A 20,924-nucleotide genomic window follows, 5' to 3' on the forward strand; every position below is an offset into this window, starting at 1 on the left:
TAATCACCCACATGTTTAGGTTTTTTTAAAATGGTTTTTAATGCTTTATGTGCGTATGTTCTGTGTTTTAGAATTTTAAATTTTGTATACTCGTTTTTATCTTAATTTTAGAATTTCTGTAAACCGCCCAGAGAGCCCTGGCTATGGGAGCGGTATATAAGTGTAATAAATTAAATAAATAAATAAATAAATAAAGAGTGGAGGAGGACAGGATTCTTATCCGTGTTTGAACTTTTCCACCTGACTTCAAGCCTGAAAGCAGCATATGATGATCAGAAGCACAGCAGATGAGAGGAGGGGCTGCTTTATCTTCTCTCTTTCTGCTTTCCTGCACCTGGGCATGTTCAGCTGGCCTACAGAACTGCAGTCTACCTTGATGGGCAATAGAAGTGGGGGAAGGAAGCCTCTGGATACCTCCTTGCTGGTTATACTTCACACTATGCTCAAAAGGTGAATCCTTGTGTACACCTTTTCGATGCTACATTAAATTGCAACCGTGGCACTGGGACTTTGCCATGGCGATGCGCGCTATTTACCGGAGTGCTGGATGGCCGGAGTGCGTCTATGACGCTTGTGAATCGTTACTTTGCCACCTGGGGCAACGCCCTACCTTAAAACTCAACAAGGGCACAAAACGAAGACGCCCCACCTTCCATATCATAAAACAAAAGGTTATTAAGGACACCAGCCATGCTTTTGTTTTGATTAAGGCAAGATTGGAATTTTAATGCACAGGGAATTAAAAAAAAAGTTGAGCACAGCAGATTGTTCCGGCAGCTTCTAAGACAGCTGTATGATTCCCCCTGCAAATATTTGCTTAATTTAGGCTTCCCCAACCTGGGGCCCTCCTGATGTTGTTGGACTTCAGCTCCCATCTGACCCAGCCAGCATGGTAAAATGGACAGAAACACCTATGGACTACTGGATGGATAACGGTCTCCTTTTAGTGAAGGGCCTCTTTCCTTGCATTTAGAATCAACATGTTTTGCAGATTTCAGATTTATTCCTCATAAAGTGGTGGTGGGGACGGCAGGGAGGGAAAGAAAACTAACCGGGCCTGATGCAGTGCAACTCAACCTGGCCCCAATGGGCTAGTCTTGCTTTGAAGGGCGGATTTAAAAAGACAAGCTAAGAAACCAACAGTAGCCTGTATCCGTTATTCAGTAGTTTATTGTGGAGACATACAACTGCTTTGACAGCAAACACACTCAAAAGGGGGAACCACATTTCACCCTAAAGGACAGAGCCTTGTTCACCCGCCAACCAACCCCCCCCCCTTTGAGTTCCATTAATCTTTTCTTTAAGCCCAGCATGGATGGAAAAGAAACCCAAGAACAAATGCAAGTTATGAGTTAGTGCATCCTCATCTCTGAAATGTGCATGCCCTGGGTAAGGTGAGAAAATATATTGGTGGTGGTGCGTGTAGCTAGACATATTATCCCCCGCTGCCATTCCTGAACACGACACTGACGCCTGCTACCTTCCCTCCCCGAGCCCGCTTCACCAGTCCTGCATGCATCATTCCACCTTGCGGCATGTAGGATGGCCAGGTGGGGAGGACTCAGAACACACCGCTCTCCACTCCTTTCGGTTGGCCTAGAATGTTCAAGTCTATGCCAGTGCAGGCAATATGGTCCATTGGTTCAGAAGGCTGGTGGGAATAAGGAGAAGGAGGAAGAGGAGAAGTCATGGGGAGGGGGGGGAGAGAGAGAGAGAGAAAGAGGAGATTTTCATGCTACTTCTTCCTCTGCCTCCTCTTCAAACTCCCCTTCTTCAGCAGTAGCATCCTGGTACTGCTGGTACTCCGAGACCAGGTCGTTCATATTGCTCTCTGCCTCCGTGAACTCCATCTCATCCATGCCCTCGCCCGTGTACCAGTGGAGGAAGGCCTTGCGGCGGAACATGGCTGTGAACTGCTCAGAGATGCGCTTAAAGAGCTCTTGGATAGCTGTGCTGTTGCCAATGAAGGTGGCGGCCATTTTGAGGCCGCGGGGCGGGATGTCGCACACAGCCGTCTTCACGTTGTTGGGGATCCACTCCACAAAGTAGCTGCTGTTCTTGTTCTGCACGTTCAGCATCTGCTCATCTACCTCCTTCATGGACATCCTGCCTCGGAAGACGGCCGCGACAGTCAGGTAACGCCCGTGGCGGGGGTCGCAAGCCGCCATCATGTTCTTCGCATCGAACATCTGCTGCGTCAGTTCCGGTACGGTCAAGGCCCGGTACTGCTGGCTGCCACGGCTGGTCAGAGGGGCAAAGCCAGGCATGAAGAAGTGGAGGCGAGGGAAGGGCACCATGTTCACAGCCAACTTGCGGAGGTCGGCGTTGAGCTGGCCGGGGAAACGGAGGCAGGTGGTCACACCACTCATGGTAGCAGAGACCAAGTGGTTCAGGTCCCCATAGGTGGGAGTGGTGAGCTTGAGGGTCCGGAAGCAGATGTCGTACAGAGCCTCATTGTCAATGCAGTAGGTCTCGTCCGTGTTCTCTACCAACTGGTGCACCGAGAGAGTGGCGTTGTATGGCTCCACCACTGTGTCAGAGACCTTGGGCGACGGCACCACGCTGAAGGTGTTCATGATACGGTCGGGGTATTCCTCCCGGATCTTGCTGATCAACAGGGTCCCCATCCCAGATCCAGTGCCGCCACCCAGAGAGTGGGTGAGCTGAAAACCCTGGAGACAGTCACAGCTCTCGGCTTCTTTCCTGACCACATCTAGGACGGAGTCCACCAGCTCAGCGCCTTCTGTGTAGTGCCCTTTGGCCCAGTTGTTCCCAGCACCACTTTGACCTGAGCACCAAGGAAAGGGGGGGGGGGAAGAGGGAGGAAACGCACTTGTCTCATTATTGGCCTTCCGCAACTAAGAGTTCAACCCAGCGTCTCTCTGCTGCCTCTCGCAGCCATTCCCTAAAGCAGCTTTCCCCAACCTGGTGCCCCCGCCCCCAGCATTCCCAGCCGAGTCGGGCCCCTCCTTCCGACACTGCGCACCATCCTGATTGGAGTGGCGTGCAAATGAAAGTGCGCTTGCCGGCCAGGTGTGCAGCACTTTGCTTGCCATTTCCCCCTCCCAAATGGGAAGGAGAGCAGCATGCGAAATAAGGGGAACCCACTTGTTATCTTGATCTCTGCTTACAGGTAACAAGGGGATTCCTCTCCCCATCTCCTCCGGTAGCTTCTAGGACGGGGCGGAGGGGCCTGCAGAGGGAGCCCAGGACTCCATGGGCCAGGAGAAGTCCACAGGCCGGGGGACCCTTTGCAGTAGCAACAGCTGCCACTTTGGAAAGGCAGTCTGTGAACACTCCTCACAGATGGAACCTGCTATTTTGGGCTGCATTAATAGAAGTATAGCTTCCAAATCACGTGAGGTACTGGTTCCTCTCTATTCGGCCCTGGTTAGACCTCATCTAGAGTATTGCGTCCAGTTCTGGGCTCCACAATTCAAGAAGGACGCAGACAAGCTGGAGCGCGTTCAGAGGAGGGCAACCAGGATGATCACGGGTCTGGAAACAAAGCCCTATGAAGAGAGACTGAAAGAACTGGGCATGTTTAGCCTGGAGAAGAGAAGATTGAGGGGAGACATGAGAGCACTCTTCAAATACTTGAAAGGTTGTCACACAGAGAAGGGCCAGGATCTCTTCTCGATCCTCCCAGAGTGCAGGACACGGAATAACGGGCTCAAGTTAAAGGAAGCCAGATTCCAGCTGGACATCAGGAAAAACTTCCTGACTGTTAGAGCAGTACAACAATGGAACCAGTTATCTAGGGAGGTTGTGGGCTCTCCCACACTAGAGGCCTTCAAGAGGCAGCTGGACAGTCATCTGTCAGGGATGCTTTAGGATGGATTCCTGCATTGAGCAGGGGGTTGGACTCGATGGCCTTGTAGGCCCCTTCCAACTCTGCTATTCTATGATTCTATGATTTACGTAGTGAGGGATCATGCCATTAACAGGGGTGGGGAACATGTGGCCCTCCAGATGTTGTTGGTTAGCAACTCCAAGCAGCCCTAGCCACCATAGCCAATGGTGAGGGATGATAGGAGTTGCAGTTTAACAAACATCTGGAGGGTCACAAGTTGCCCGACGTTATTTTAAAAGGAGGCAAGCAGTTTTGCCCTTGCTTGCATGGCCCATGAGATGGAAGTGAAGACAGATGCCCCCCCTTTTATGGCAAACAAAACATTTCACATGAGGAACACCTCGACGCCTGTCAACTTCAGGGTCCATCCCAGAAACCTCAATGGAAGGTCGCACTTGGTGCTTTTCAAATGGGTAAACCCACCCCTCTCAAGCCCTGGGATAACTCATATCAGCATGCAAGGTTTTGTGCATAGGCAACAGATCCAGTTACGATTAGGCTTCTCAGTCATCAACTCAGCAGCAAAGGCGGTGTCTGTAAAAGGCTCTTGCGCTCAGGGTGGGACGCTTTTGTACCCTGCATGATTAAACTGTTCTTTCCGGCCTCCTACCATTTACCCATGCAAAGAGTAATTACCCTCCTGCAAAGAACAAGAGGTTCTAAAAAGCCCTAAGTTGATTTGGAATGATGTGTACGGAACTAGGACACAAGCCAAACGCACCGTTTCTGTGTACACAGCATTGATCTGCATAACTAGTTCTGTGCACACTCCCCACTCCTTTTTACTGCAAGGGAACCTTCCCCTGAGAAGTGTCCTTGATCAAGTGCAGTGACCTTAAGTGACACCCTCACCCATCCTGGATTTATATGATCTGAACATGATTCAAAGACATGTAGTTAAAACAATCTCTGCAGGAGCCAGAACCTGCCAATAGCTATAAAAGCTGGCGTTCCACATTATGAGATGCCACTGCTATTCCTCAATCCTAACGCTTATCTACAACTTCCCAAGTGGACTCTTACGCTCTCCGTTCTAGAACATTCCATTTCTCTCCACCCCACTCCCCTCCTGATCTCCCTCTGCCCACCGTAAACCAAGCCACGCTGCAAATTCTTCACAGGCCGTTATCAGAGGCAGTGATTTCCTGCTCATGCCTTCCCGCACCCCAGGCATACATGCCGGTCCATGCCTGCACTTGTGGAATCCAAGCTAGTACAGAGAAGGCCGAAAGGGGTTCCTGCCTTATTCCATCGTTTCTTCCTCCAGGCATGTCTCAAACACAGGGAAGGTGGTTTTAATTAAGAGTTGCTTTATGCAGAATGGGTGCTGCATCAAGCAGCTGCAGTTTTTAAACTTGGGAACGCGGCAAATAATCAGGTTACTCCTGCTAGCACCGGGCTCACCATTTATTAGAAATTCACCCAAGGACTCATAGTTTTGCCTCCCCTGTCCCACCCTGAAGCACACCGCACTTGAGAAAACGACCACAGCAGCCTTCCCTAATCTGTGGCTCTCCATATGTGCTGGAGAAAAAACCCATATCCCACCCCAGCCAGGATGATAGGAATTGTCATCAAACACCTCTGGAAGGCAGCAGGTTGGGGGAGGCTGCATCACAGGGTCAGAGCACACAGCACTCCTCAGTAGCCAGAAGCTGGCCAAGGCCGGAAACCTCCAGAGCCACATATGTGCCTAGTCTCACACTAGATCCAGTGAGAATTTGATTTGTAACTCCGTACTAAAGGAGGGGCCCTGCCCTCACCAAGGAAGACCAGAAACCCCAATCATATAACACGAGGAGCACAACTTGGAAGCCAATACAGCCCACCAAATACACTTGCAGCCCACTCTTAAGCCTTGGAAAGTACATAAGTGATTGGGGAGGGGGGGCAATCCTATGCGTGCTCAGACAGAAAGAAATCCTACAACTCCCAGCAATCCCCAGCCAGCATGGGAGTTGCGGGACTTTTGTCGGTCTGAACATGCATAGGAATGTGCCCTGAAATTATATGTATGTTCCTCACTGAGCAGCATACATATTCCTCCCTATTATCCGTACAAACATCCTGAAAAGCAGGTTATTCAGAAGAACTTAAAATTGTGACCTTGGGCCCGTCACAGCTGATTTTCATGGCCAAGCAGAAATTCGGACCTGGATCTTCCTAGCCCAAGCCCAACACTATATCCCCTACTTCACCCACTTAGAAGAAATTGTTTTTCACCATGCCTACTTGGATAAGAGCTGGCTTATCACCCCAAAGTTGAAAAACCTTTGGTTTGAGGCAGTGTGATAAGAGGTGCACATACACACTTGTGAAACTATCTGATCTTCTAACTTGAAGTGACCGTGTCTGCAGCAGCAGCGGCAGCAGCTGAACAACATGCCTTCCTGAACATTCCTTACCGAAGACAAAGTTATCAGGCCTGAAGATCTGCCCAAAAGGTCCAGACCGGACGGAGTCCATGGTGCCAGGTTCCAGGTCCACCAAGACAGCCCTGGGCACATACTTGCCACCTATGGGGAGAGAAAGAAATCTTTGAGAGTTGTTTTAAAAGAATCCATCCTCCTGCTGGCCAGCCTTCCCTCCCAACACATCCCTCCAGCATTTACCCGAACAAATGCACAGGCTGAGCAAATGAGCTGGTGCAAAGATGGGGACACGTTCGACCACCTGCTTCAAGGATAGGCAACTCAATGTCCTCTAGATATTTGGGACTACAACTCCCACAATCCCCAACTAATCCAAAACATATGGAGGGCACCTGGTTTGCCTATCCCCAACACCCACTCTCTGGCAGCTGTAAGGGTTTCCGCGGTAGAACTGCATCATGTCCTTTCAAACTGTCTTTTGGGTTTTCTACAGACTTTTCTACAACCAGGATGATCAGGAGTCTGGAAACAAAGTCTATGAAGAGAGACTGAAAGAACTGGGCATGTTTAGCCTGGAGAAGAGAAGATTGAGGGAAGACATGATAGCAGTCTTCAAATACTTGCAAGGTTGTCACACAGAGGAGGGCCAGGATCTCTTCTCGATCCTCCCAGAGTGCAGGACACGGAATAACAGGCTCACGTTAAAGGAAGCCAGATTCCGGCTGGACATCAGGAAAAACTTCCTGACTGTTAGAGCAGTGCGATGGTGGAATCAGTTACCTAGGGAGGTTGTGGGCTCTCCCACACTAGAGGCCTTCAAGAGGCAGCTGGACAACCATCTGTCAGGGATGCTTTAGGGTGGATTCCTGCATTGAGCAGGGGGTTGGACTCGATGGCCTTGTAGGCCCCTTCCAACTCTGCTATTCTATGATTCTATGATAAGTTGCTTCTGCAATGGGCCGCTTGCTATCATGATCTCTGACAGCTGCTAGGAAACATCTAGGAACTTTCCACGAGCGTCCTAAGTAGGTGACTGTGACAGGCTCTTCTCCCCAGAGTTCACATAAAGGTTTCTCTGCACAATCCCATGCAAGACATGGGTCATGTGGCAGCACAAGCAACCTGTTACATGAACCAGCTGATGACATGAGCCTTATGGATTCTATTACATCTAGCACCTCTCCCTGCGCCCACACCCCTTAGCCCAACTTACATTGGACACACAAGGATGGAGGTCAGGGACTTGGTGAACAGGAAGGAATAGGCCAGAGGTCAGCAGAGATGGGATAGAAAGATGTTGGGTGGTGAGATGAAGGCCGGGCTAGGGAGACCAGAGGTGGAGAAGGATTCACAACCTTCCCCAGCTTGGTGCCCTTTAGATATTTTGTACGACACCTCCTGGTGCTCCTGATCACAGTCCAAGCTGGTCGGGGCTGATGGGAGTTGAAACCCAAAACTTACGGAGAGCATAAGGCATGGGAAGTCTGCATTAATAGGACACAGCTGAGACCCAGCTTCAACCTGGTCACAAACTGAAGCCGTAAAACACAGCCAGGCAAGCAGGGCCACGTGCCACCGGGATACAACTCCTGGTTTATCCACGTCGCCCTCCTGCTGTAATCTGCTCAAGAACCAATAGATAATTGATTACTGGGTGGATTTGAAATGTAATAAATAAATAAGCAAGTGGCAAATTTCAATCAGGAACCGGGAAGGTCCTGATTGGATTGCCACTTTTAGCTTTGCCTTCCATTGATAGAGCATCCTTGGCCCAAAGGGAGAGTAGCGATGGCAGGGCGGAGAAGAGAAAGCAGTTGATTGCCATGGAGTTTGGGCAGCACAGAGTAAGTCAAGAGAGACAACCTTTGAGCATCCAAAATACAGTACAGCAGCGCAGTGTGAACACACCTGAGGCCTCATTGTAGTAGACATTGATCCTCTCCAACTGTAAGTCACTGTCCCCGTGGTAGGTGCCAGTGGGGTCTATGCCATGTTCATCACTGATGACTTCCCAGAACTGTAGAGGGGGGGAAGGAGAGTCAAAGCATTAGTGATCAAACAGTCCCAGAAACCAGATCCAGCACTGTCTCTTGTGAAACAAGCAAGCAAGCAAGCAAGCAAGCAATGGGGGCGGAATGCAGACCACTTTTTAGATACCACCATGAGCTTGCATATCTTTCATTTGTTTCCATGGGGCACGAAGAGAAGAACATCATCCCAGCGGTCTGGACTCCCATGTTAGCATGGAGGGTGCAACTGGGATTTTCTGCTTCAAAGGCACAAGACATAGGAATCCTTCCCTTTCATGAAGAATATAAGAAGGGCCGTGCCAGATCAGACCAATTATTATTATTATTATTATTATTATTATTATTATTATTATTATTTATTTATATAGCACCATCAATGTACATGGTGCTGTAAGATGGAGACCAAGGCTCCATCTAGTCCAGCACTCTTTTCACACAGTGGCCAACCAGCTGTCGGCCAGGGACCAACAAGGCAGGACACGGTGCAACAGCACCCTCCCACCCATGTTCCCCAGCAACTGGTGTATATAGGCTTACTGCCTCCAATACTGGAGTTAGCACCTGGCCATCAGGACTAGTAGCCATTGATAGCCTTCTCCTCCAGGAATTTATCCAACCCCCTTTCAAAGCCACCCAAATTAGTCTCTTGAGCAGGCTAGCCTTGCAAGGGGATGCATTTCTTCACAGCTGCAGTTGGCAGCCGTAGTTTCAGTCACTGTACACCTGCGGCACGGGAGAACCATGAACTCCAATACCTCCAAGGGGGGTAAGTTCAGGTATCCGCATCACCCACCCCACCCCCCACCTCACAACTCAGATGCCACATGTTGGAATTGCTACCCATTCTCTCAAGTGCTGGCTAGCCAAGGGTATTGGTTACTCTTCATTCAACACGCTCCATCTTGTCATCCTGTCCTCTGAAGGAACTTGCGTGACAGAGATGGCATATTTCATTTCACAGAGAAGCCAACCAACCGTGTGGTTTAGCATGCAGCTGTGTGCTCTGAGATTTTCAAAGGCTCTACCTTCAGGGAATGCTTTCTCTACAAGCTCAGCTGCTATGGACAACCACTCCCCCACCTATTATGGAGAATTCTGGGAGATGTTCAAAAGGTGCACACTCTAGGACATTCCACACGTGTTATGGCAAGAAGTTCAGCTTTGACACGAAAGCCAACTCAGCTCTTCTGTATGATCAGGGACAGCCCTACCATTAGGCCGAATGAGGAGGCCACCTCAAGCAGCAGATCCTGGGAGGCAGAGAGCAGTCGGATTCTGCATCTGGACTGGGTGGGGGCATCTTTTTCTTCACGTCAGGCAGCAAAATGTCTTGGGTGGCCCTATGTACGATACACATTTATCTCATTCACTCAGACATCCTCATTCAGACATACACGCACACCTTTTTTTTAGTTGTACACCTATGAACACATAGCGGCTCAGTTCATTCAGGGCAATGGTCAGGCCTAGTAGGCCAGCCTGTTATCACCTGATGACACCCAAGCACACACCTGAGCACTCCAGGGCTGCAGGTGTCAGGGAAAGGGAGGCAGTGGCAGGCCAAACTGTCCGTTAGAGAAGCTGGTTTGCCATAATTGATCTTTGCAGTGAGGAACCTCAGATGAACTCCTGACACATGCAGCCCCACAGCTTCCTGGAATACAGTTTGAGGACCATTAGCTTTAGTAAATTCATCCAGTTACCAAGAGGGAGAATGGAAAAGGAGGCAGCAGGAGCATTCAGGAGGCCTTCAAGAGGCAGCTGGACAACCATCTGTCAGGGATGCTTTAGGGTGGATTCCTGCATTGAGCAGGGGGTTGGACCCAATGGCCTTGTAGGCCCCTTCCAACTCTGCTATTCTATGATTCTATTATGCTTTAGGGTGGATTCCTGCACTGAGCAGGGGGTTGGACCCGATGGCCTTGTAGGCCCCTTCCAACTCTGCTATTCTATGATTCTATGATCAGGAAAAACTTCCTGACTGTTAGAACAGTACGACAATGGAACCAGTTCCCTAGGGAGGTTGTGGCCTCTCCCCCACTAGAGGCCTTCAAGAGGCAGCTGGACAACCATCTGTCAGGGATGCTTTAGGGTGGATTCCTGCATTGAGCAGGGGGTTGGACCCGATGGCCTTGTAGGCCCCTTCCAACTCTGTTATTCTATGATTCTATTATGCTTTAGGGTGGATTCCTGCATTGAGCAGGGGGTTGGACCCGATGGCCTTGTAGGCCCCTTCCAACTCTGCTATTCTATGATTCTATAATCAGGAAAAACTTCCTGACTGTTAGAACAGTACGACAATGGAACCAGTTCCCTAGGGAGGTTGTGGCCTCTCCCACACTAGAGGCCTTCAAGAGGCAGCTGGACAACCATCTGTCAGGGATGCTTTAGGATGGATTCCTGCATTGAGCAGGGGGTTGGACCCGATGGCCTTGTAGGCCCCTTCCAACTCTGCTATTCTATGATTCTATGAACAGCAAGCAAGCATGAAGCCAGCCCGTTTCATAGAGCCATCAGCCCCACTAAATTCAGCTTGTGGATGACGCACCATTGCAGGACTATAACCTAATAGTTATTTCTCTGCACTTCCAGACAGGGCTCCGACTCAGACTTCTTTAATTATATATCGATATAGGAAATAAATTTCCTATATATTTCCTACATCGACTGGAAGCACGCAAATTTTTAGAACCCTAACCTGTTAAAGCCTGGGTCTAAAGGCTATAGCTAAGACATTCTGGTTTTTTTTTAATTTTATTTATTAAAGAAGCCCAAAAATGAAAACAATGAGGCTCTTCCAAACACCAAACCACATGTGTTCCAGGAGTACAGGTCACTGATAGGAAGAGATGACAGCTCAGTGGGAGAAGCACACACTTGGCATACAGAAGGTCCTGGGTTCCGTCCCAGGCATCTCCAGGTAAGGACCAGCAACGATACCTACCTGAAACCCTGGAGAAGCACTGGGTCAGCATAAGCAATGATAGACCAATGGTCTGACTTGATTGTATAGGAACACAGGAAGCTACCTAACATCACATTATACCTGCATATTTGGACTGACCATTAGAGGAGTGGCTACGTACACATTCACGGGAAAGACAGATCTAAATATGGCAAGGTCCCAAGAACACTAGTATCACACTACTTGTATCTTTTGCACAAAGCAGATGCATTGTTAATATAGCTCCCGGTACATCTCTCTCTCTCTCTCTCTCTCTCTCTCTCATATGCTATAATTCAGACACGTGACTAATCTGCAGATACCACACCCAGGGTTTAAAACTAACTCAGCAAATTGTCACACAGTCATTTGAACCAAGGAAGTCGGTCACTCTCTGGTACAGATGCTGCTGAGTCAAAAAGCACATTTGCTATGACACAAGAAGCCACCCAAGTTTGCAAGCCAGCCATGATCCACAAGGGACCTCAAAGGAGCCAGTTCGGGGAGAGCAAGCTTAGTTTGTGAGGTTTTGAAGCTGGGAGAGATGGGCCACCTGTCAGAACTCTTAAAACGTTCAAATTATGGGTTCTGACCACAAGATCTTAGTAGAAACCACACAGGTGCACTGAACCCCATAAGGATCAATGCCACAGCTGCAAAGCTCCAGATGTGCACCAGCCCATGCAAATAGATATGAAGACTCCCCCGGAGGGCAGCCAGCCAACCTTTGAAGATCTTCACCTTGCAGCTAGACAGAGCCAGGCAAAGCAAGGAGCAAGGAACACAACTGGAGGGAGATGATCCCACTCTGACAAAATGGCTTGGGGCTGAAGTGGAAATGGAGGATGAAAGGCTCAAAGTAGGTGTGGCTTTCAGGGCCTTTTGGGGATCAACTATTGTGTGGCATGTCCAGACGAATTAGAGCAGCCATCCCCATATATGTACAGCAGGAGGGGCTAAAGAAGGCATCCCCACCCAGCCATGTTGGCTGGGGAATGCTGGGGATTGTAGTTCAATACATCTGGAGGGCACTAGGCTGCCTATCCCTCAGCTAAACTATACCTTTAAATATGTTAAGCCCCCATGGAGGATGCATCCATTGACTAGTTTATGTACCTTGCAGTAGATAGATCTATCAAAATGTATGGCGTAGCAGCTATAGTATATTGCACCACATATTGGAATCACGGAGAAGTATTTTGTCAGTGACTTGTCCCCAATAATTCCAACAATCTTCGGAAGGGGACAGTCATGCCACTGAGCTCAGGAACTTAACAGAAAGCTTATCTCATCAGCCTCAGCCAGAACTGTGGCTGCAGGGAACAAGAGGAAGGAAGGCTTGCCATACGCTTGGGAATCACAAACATTAGAAGCCATGCACATGGATGGGGCCTTCTCTGTCAATAGATACTGATGTGAGGACATCTCTGGGCTCTAGGTGTCCAGACATTTAATTCCCAGAGTACAACATAGACTTGGATACAATGACTTTTGGTGGGAGCAAGGAGACCAATGCAGATGCAAGTTGATTGACCCTCAAATGATAGGTGCCACAGCTACACTACACACCTGATAGAAGACAGTCAACAAGGAGTCAGGTGGAAGGAGCAGTACAAGGCCAGGCAAGAGCCTACAATCGAGGTCTCCTACAATCGAGGTCAACCCAGCTTGGCTCTTCTTGTGTGCTCATGTACAAAGTGATCACTGGTTACCCAGAAGCCAACAGGGATGAGACACGGATGCCGTCCATCACTCCTCAGGCTCCTTGTGTATTTGGTACCCACAGCCATCAAGGCAGTTGGGCACCTGAGCCCCCCATGTTGCTGGCCCCACTGAAATGAATGGGAGCTGAGCAAAAGCACCACTGACCCATTTCAGTGGGGCTCATCCAGAAGTGCTCCATTGGCTGTGCTCATGGATCATCTCTGTCTGTCTCCTGCTCCAGCCTCACTTCGTTTCATGATGGGGCTGGTTCTAACGCTCCAGACCATAAGCTGCTCAGGATTTTTATGCAGCTCACTCAGAGTGAGAAGATGAGCTTGATCTCCTGATCTAAAATTGTTTCCCTGCTAATCTAGTTGATCCAGAAAGTCTTTCACATGCAAAGCATCTCTCTCTCTCTCTCTCTCTCTCTCTCTCTCTCTCTCTCATCCTTTCACTCTTACACACACACTACACCTCTACATGTCCATCACTTGATGATAACTGCAACTGCATACATCAATAGGCCACTACAGATCCAACACCGGATTTTTCATATTATCTCATTGTTTTGGATGGCACCAGCCCACTAGCTGCCAGTCATTAAAGGGGCCTTCACACAAACCACACCACGTGTGGAGGAGTTCTTGGGTCAACATGGTGTAGTCCAGCCCTGCCCACCTTTGTACCGCCTCTCCTATCCCCTCACAAACATCCAACAGCTGTTCATGACAATGAGCGCTCTGTGTGTGCAGATGTCCACCAAGAGAAGAATCCATTCTCATGTCAGGGGAGGCAGCATGAGGTTCCAGCTGTGTCCCCTCAGTGTGTTCTTTCAACATTTATTTATTGATTACATTTTTATACTGCCCATCAGCTGAAGCTCTCTGGGCAGTGCATAATTAAAAAACCATAAAATATAACAAGTATAAATTTAAAACATTAAAAAAGTTAAGAAGGAAGCAATATAAAAACCTGCTCCATTAAAAACCAGGGAAAGCCTGCGTAAAAAGGTAGGTCTTCATCCGTTTTCTGCCTCCCGAACCGCACGAGGGAGGGTTTTCCAGAGGGTGGGGGGTTCCGCTCCAGAGAGGAGGGTCACATTTACACCATTAAGTATTCACTCATCAAGTATTATCATCAAGCCCTATGAAGAGAGACTGAAAGAACTGGGCATGTTTAGCCTGGAGAAGAGAAGATGGAGGGGAGACATGATAGCACTCTTCAAATACTTAAAAGGTTGTCACACAGAGGAGGGCCAGGATCTCTTCTCGATCCTCCCAGAGTGCAGGACACGGAATAACGGGCTCAAGTTAAAGGAAGCTAGATTCCAGCTGGACATCAGGAAAAACTTCCTGACTGTTAGAGCAGTGCGACAATGGAATCAGTTACCTAGGGAGGTTGTGGGCTCTCCCACACTAGAGGCATTCAAGAGGCATCTGGACTACCATCTGTCAGGGATGCTTTAGGGTGGATTCGTGCATTGAGCAGGGGGTTGGACTCGATGGCCTTGTAGGCCCCTTCCAACTCTGCTATTCTATGATTCTATGATAGTGAAATGAGCCGACGCTCACCCACAGGCAAACCAAGGAAATCAGCTACAAGCTGGGGAAGGCTCAGTTCTGTTTTGTTCCCCATTTCCCACCCCTGCTCTGTTCCCACTTACTCTGTTCCCACAGCTCTGTCCCCTTTAATAAGTGTCTTTATGATCACTGGACATCAAGTGCTGCAGTTCGCAGCAGAGATTCACAGACATCGGGGGCTGGGCAGATTTGTCGCTGCCCTCAACACCTTCCTCTCCTGCGTCCTGCGGCACTTAGGGGAAGGGAGAGATGTTTGTGACTGTGGCGAGGTTTTGCAGAAGGTGCCAGGAAAGCCTCTCCGCTGCCTAAAAGCTGCAAACGCTCCGTGGGAAGAGGGAGCAACCAGCAACCATTTCCCCCGACCCCGTGCCCAAGTTCTCTGTGAGCTGGGCTTTGGCTCAATGGTGGAGCACCAGCATCTCCAGGTAGGGCTGGGAGAAACCCCTGCCTGGAAGCTTGGGGAGCATAGACAACACTGAATACTAAATAGACCAATGGCCTCAGTTAGTGTTAGGCAGTTTTCCTCTGCTCCTATGGAAGTCCAGGGGTGTGTGGGTGTGTGTCTGTGTAACTCTTGGCAGGCAAGCAAGCAGACTTATGGAACCTGGGTCAGCAAGGAGGCAGATATGAATGGGTCTACTCAGGGGTGCCAAATCTTCCTGTGTTAACCCTCATGTTGATGCCTCTGGGTTTGCAGCTGGTGCTGCTGCTCCCATGGAAAGGCCAGGCGGTTGAGAAGCAGGAAGGGAGAATGCCGATGCCTAGAATGTTCACTGGTGCTATTTGTGTGTGACGGCGGCAGGCAGCAGGGTCAACTTGGACCTGTGGTATCCAAGGAACTCCTCTGTGTTCGAGGGTAAGCAGAGCAAGACGGGAGTGTTCAAAACCCGGCTAGCAACAGCTGTCTAATCTAGGGATGGGCGGGCACCTACTTGCCTGGAACCTTGTGAACCAGAACTGGAGCCAGACACAAAAGATGTATAACTCAAACTCAGCAATTCTGAGCCCAGGAGTTTGTTTGGAGTACCAGAACCGAACAGGAGTCACAGCCTTTCCACACGAAAATCCACTCCTGGTTCCCCCCCCCACTCAGTATAATTTAGTGTGAGGAATATTTAAGACAAGTGAGAGTCAGAAAACCTTGCTAATCTGCTGCAAATTGCCCAGAAATCTACTAGCCCATGTATCTTCTGCCCTCCCCTGACTTAGGCCACAGCTAGACCTAAGGTTTATCCTGGGATCATCCAGGGTTCGCCCCTGCCTGAGCACTGGATCCCCTGTGTACCATCTAGATGAACAGGTTTGGCCCCTGGACGATCCAGGGATAAACCTTAGGTCTAGCTTTGGCCTTAGTGAATTAGCTGTTGCCGTATGCCCAATTTCCTCTCTACATGGAAAAATGTCCTCCAATCTTTTAGGCTCACAGTCAAACTGGCCTCCAAGCCAACACAGAGAGCCCTGCTGCAGCAAGACAGTGGCTAAAAGCCTAATCTGTGAACAAGCAGGTCACCTCACCGGGTAGCTTTAGATTAAGTCTGTTCTGACTCAGCTCTGCCCCCCCCCTCCCCATCTTAAATATAGATGAGAATACTGACCTACCCTACATGTTTGTTACACGGATTTCCAGGAACATGAACATACTTTGAGCACTCTAATACACCACATTGCACTCTAATACACTATATTAATACTAAGTATGATGTAGACCCCCCCCCCCCCAACTCTTGCAAAAGCCTAGCTCATATTTGCTGCCAGGAATCTATTCCATTGCAAGCATATCTTCCTTGTTCTCATCAATGTCAGATGCTGATCTGGGAATAAACTGTTACCATTTAAAGCATAGGGGGACACCCCCCCACACACACACATCAGGTCTGACCCACCTCCCACCTTGCTAACAGGACACCTGGCACAGCCTATTCCCAGCCATCCCTCAGTGCATTTTGCCACACAGTTCTAAAATGGAGTCGCTGTGTCAGTCTTTGCCTCCCCACCCCTCACACTGCTGCAGGAACAGCAGCAGCATGAGTGGCAGATTCTATTTATACCCAATGCCTGTGAAACTAGAGGGGGGGGGGAGAGAAGAGAGAGAGCATGCCAAAGCGAGAACTCAAGGGTAGATGAAAAAGTCACATTATCCCTTAACCTCCCCTACACACACACACATACACACAGAGACACACACACACACAGACACCCCTCAAAGACAGCAGCTAGACCAGGAAATAGAAGCAAGCACTGCAGTCATAATTCCAGCAGACTGCTAGCCCCAGAGCCTGACGTTACACTGGAGAATCAAGCCAAGATGGCTGACCGGCTTCCCTCAACACTACCATCGGCTGCCAGGTTACTTGCAAGGCTGCAGGAAGGGCTTAGCTGAAGCAAGGTTTCACCGACTTATTCAAAGACAAACCCTCCTTCTCCAACCCTCGCCACTCCCGCCACCCGCTCTGAGGATACACTGCCGAGCCCTCTCCCCAAATTCGGAACGGGACCCCCAGTTTGGGTCCTCTTCTGAACTCCCCAAAAGCAGGAGCCCTGTTCCAATACTTCTCTCCACGGGGCAGTGCCCTAACACAGAGAGCGGCCTTCCATTTTGACCACTCACAATCACCTCTTCCTGGCACCCTCCAGGACAACCCCAGTTGGGCTTTTAAATTGCTCCCAGGGGAGAGGGAACATCTCTGCAAGGCGCCTCCCGCTGCAGGCCTATCACTGCCTAGGTTGAAACCCCAGCCGGGGCCTGCAGCTGCCGCCTTTGTTCTGCTGGAGGTACGCATGTGGGAGAAGCAAGCCAGATCGCGTTACCATAAAGGGTGAGGCTACTCTCCGAGTGAGTCTGGTTCTGCGCAGAATCCAGCCGGCGTGCCCTGGTACACAGCTCATTCCACAGCATGGGTGTGTGTGTGTGTCAGTGCTGGGAATATCAATGCAACAGAAAGCCCTTCACAAGCTCTCAGAGCCTCACTTTCTACTGCTGCAACTGCAATGAACCTCAAGGTCAGGATGAATCCGCGGCCCCAAGGAAGCACACTGGGCCTGCCTGGGCATATGCGTTCACCCAAGCATGCTGAGCAGATAAGTCTTTAAGCCCTCCCTGGGTTTTATTAATGCCGTCAGATCTTCACCAGGTTTAGCCACACAGTCAGACAGATGTTTTAAGATGAGGGTAGTGGAAGATTGAAAGCCACAACTTTACGTGTGACAGCCACAGCATAATCCACCGGGGCATTGCAGCAAGACAGCTGCCCAGCCAAAGACAACAGCCGCTTTTATAGTGAGCAAGTGAGGACACCAGGAACTGTGGTAGCCAACAGGCTGGAAGACAAGGGTGCCTTAAAAAAATGGCCCAACTGGGAAGTCTCTCGCTCCAGAGGGCCACAAATGAGCACCTCTGGTTTATTCAGAGACTGATCCCTCCCCACAGATGACTTGCTGAGCTCTCAGACAGAGGGAGCTTGAGCTTTGCAGTGGTGACTCACTGGGGTAATAATCCAGTGTCTGGGCTATACCACTTTGGGGCTTGCACGATGGAAAGGTCCTCCACATAGAACACAGGCTGTCAGGACTTCTGTTTTCTACACGAAGGAACTACATTGTATGAAAGTGCACACCATCGTGCCAGCCCCTACCAATAGTCTTAAGTGGTATAGTCCTGACATGGATTTGTCACCTCAGTGATAACCAGGCCTCAACACACCTTAACTGGTTCCCTGAGATGGCTGGTTTAGCAGCACTCCCACGTTCTTCCACCCAACAACTTTTTCCTAAGCAGGTGAAGAACCTTCATGGGGGAAAGGGGAGAAAGTATCAGCAGTTCCGAAGTGAGAGCTCAAGGTCCACCCACTTGTGCTATCCATGACTCACACTTTTGATGGCAAGGTTTGCATTACCAGCAAGGGCGGAGCACTTCAGGATAACAGGAGCGGAAAGTGTGGCTGCATTTCTGACCTACTTCCTCTCCCTCTTGGGAGAAAGGGAACCATCCCTTTCCCAGGGGTTGGTAGAACTGTACCAGAGACAAGTGGAAGGTTAACGGAAGGGAAACATGACCGTCAGTCTTTTCTAAAGCTGTCAGGAGATGAAGATGAGCCTGACAGAACTGCAGTATCCCCTAATCTGGTGCCCTCCGGATGCTCAGGACTTCAACTCCCATCAGCCCCAGCCAGCATGTCCAATGGTCAGGAATGCTAGGCGCTGTAGTCTAAAACATCTGGAGAACATCAAGTTGAGGAAATCTTTTCCCCTCTGGTTGAGGAAATTGCATCCCTTCGAATAGAGTTCAGCTCAAGATGCAACTAACAGCTCCCAAAGACCAGGAGTTAATCCCAATCTATTTCTAACCATCACTGCGATGCTCAGACCAAAGATCAATGGCACCCAGCAAGTTATGGGGACTGGCACAAGTAACCCAAGCCATGACTTAGGAGTGGCCATCTTAAGGGGAATGAAACCGTGCACAGTCCAAGAAGGGCACAACATTCACCCAGGGTGTAGGCGTCTGGGGAGCAGGAGAGAACGCCCCAAGCTTAAGGCTGCTTCACACACAGCAGTTCCCTTGGATACTGTAGAACTGGCTTCCCCAGCTGGGGGGTTCTTCTAAATGTGTTGGATGACAACTCCCATCACCACACGATGATGGGAGTTGTAGTCGGGCAGGAGGAGGCTGCTGTACTGCATTCTACATCCCCGCTGCAGTGCGTGACAAGTACAAGTCTACTGCGCTGCATTCACACGTAGCCAGATCCCAGATGTGCAGCCAGCGGGCAAGCCCAATTCAGCAGACTCCGATTCCTGTGGCGCCCATGGGTGGGGAGAGGGACGGGGGGGGGGGGGGTTGAATCTTGCTTGAAGCCGTTCCTGTAGCCCCGCAAAGCTGGCAGGAGTCCTCTCCCACCCTCCTAAGCCTGGCTTAGGAGTGGCAGGTCAGCCCAGCCTGTCATAGCCCAGAACGACTCCATCAGGCCTCACCATCCCTCGAGACCAGGATAAACCGCGATCGACTGGATTTGCATTAAAAGCTCATGGTCGCCCAACGGGGCAGGCAGAGCCCCCCGGGGAGGGGGGTGCCACGTGCCGGGCCCGCTACCACGCCCGCACCGCACCGCACCAGGGCTGGAAGGAGGACGGCGGTGACTGGCACGCAGGCAGGCAGGCAGGCAGGCAGGCGCGCGCGCGCTCGCCCTCTCTTCCCGAAGGGTAAGGAGGCTGGAAGCCATGTTGGCGGCCGCATTGCAGAGACCCGCCCGGCCCGGCGCTCCCCCGCGGGGCCGAGGCTCGGAGGGGCCTGGGCTCGGGACCGGGCGGCAGAGCCGACCGCCCCTTCGCCGCCGCCGAAAGCGCCCCGCCAGCGTTTCCACCCACCTCGCCCTGCGTGCGCTCCAGGCGCATCCCCGCCAGCCCCACCAAGACGCGACTGCGCTGGAACCCGGGGAGGGCAGGGCAGGCGCGGGGGGCGAAGGCAGCCTCGCGGAGCTCCCCCGCCCAACTTCGCCGCCGCAAGCCTTCTTGCCGGGCCCCGCTGCGGCCCCAGAAGGGGCTGCGTTCTTGGCGACGGGGATCAGCGCTGAGCCCCGAAGGAGGCGGCGGCGGCCTCCGGGGCCAAGCGCGCCCCTGGGATTGCGGGGTCGGGGGGGGGTTCTGGCTGTGGCTCGTCCCGCCCTGACCTTGGCCCCGATCTGGTTGCCGCACTGGCCGGCCTGCAGGTGCACGATCTCCCTCATGGTCGCTCCGCGGTTGTTTCCAGCTGCGCACAGGCTCCGACTTCGTCTGGCGGCTCCTCGGCTCCGACGCGCCTTAAATGGGAGTCGGGAGGGGAGGGCTGGCGCGGGCCACTGCGCATGGGCCGCAGCTGCCTGCCAATGCCATGGCCGCCCGGCCCGGCCCGGCCCTCTCGCGCGCCCCAGTGCCTCCGGGCGCTTTACTAGGCGGCCGAGCTGCGTAAACGCGGCCATCCGGCGCGTCTCGGCAATCGACATCCGAAACCCTGGCAGACAGGTGTGCCCTCTTCTCTGTCCTGAATGCGCGCTGCGCGGCGCTAATTGAGCGAGTGACCCGGTAGTGGGGAAGAAAACGCACTCTGTACATGCCCAAAGGCACTGTGGTAGGGTGACCCTATGAGAAGGAGGACAGGGCTCCTGTATCTTTAACAGTTGCATAGAAAAGGGAATTTCAGCAGGTGTCCTTTGAATGCATGTAGCACCTGGTGAAATTTTGTCTTCATCAAAACAGTTAAAGCTGCAGGAGCCCTGCCCTCTTGACCAGATACAAAAGAGAGGAGGGCGCCTGCAGCTTTAACTATTGTAATGAAGAGGGAATTTCACCAGATGCTGTCTGCATACAAATGACACCTGCTGAAAATCCCTTTTCTCTACAACTGTTAAAGATACAGGAGCCCTGTCCTCCTTCTCATAGGGTCACCCTACACTGGGGCATTTATTT

General features: G+C 50.9%; 1 protein-coding gene across 1 annotated transcript; it reads right to left on the reverse strand.

Annotated features, from left to right (window-relative positions):
* Window positions 1-1,148: 1,148 nt before the first annotated feature.
* On the reverse strand, window positions 1,149-20,261 carry TUBB4A (tubulin beta 4A class IVa). The gene is made up of 4 exons (XM_063119080.1): window positions 20,150-20,261; window positions 8,134-8,242; window positions 6,259-6,369; window positions 1,149-2,788 (listed from the first exon to the last, which is right to left on the reverse strand). Exons 1-4 carry the CDS (start codon window positions 20,204-20,206, stop codon window positions 1,731-1,733), a joined length of 1,335 nt encoding a protein of 444 aa, XP_062975150.1. The 5' UTR covers window positions 20,207-20,261; the 3' UTR covers window positions 1,149-1,730.
* Between the last annotated feature and the right edge of the window lie 663 nt (window positions 20,262-20,924).

This window comes from Elgaria multicarinata, chromosome 3, assembly GCF_023053635.1.
Source record: "Elgaria multicarinata webbii isolate HBS135686 ecotype San Diego chromosome 3, rElgMul1.1.pri, whole genome shotgun sequence".
NCBI classification, from domain to species: domain Eukaryota; kingdom Metazoa; phylum Chordata; class Lepidosauria; order Squamata; family Anguidae; genus Elgaria; species Elgaria multicarinata.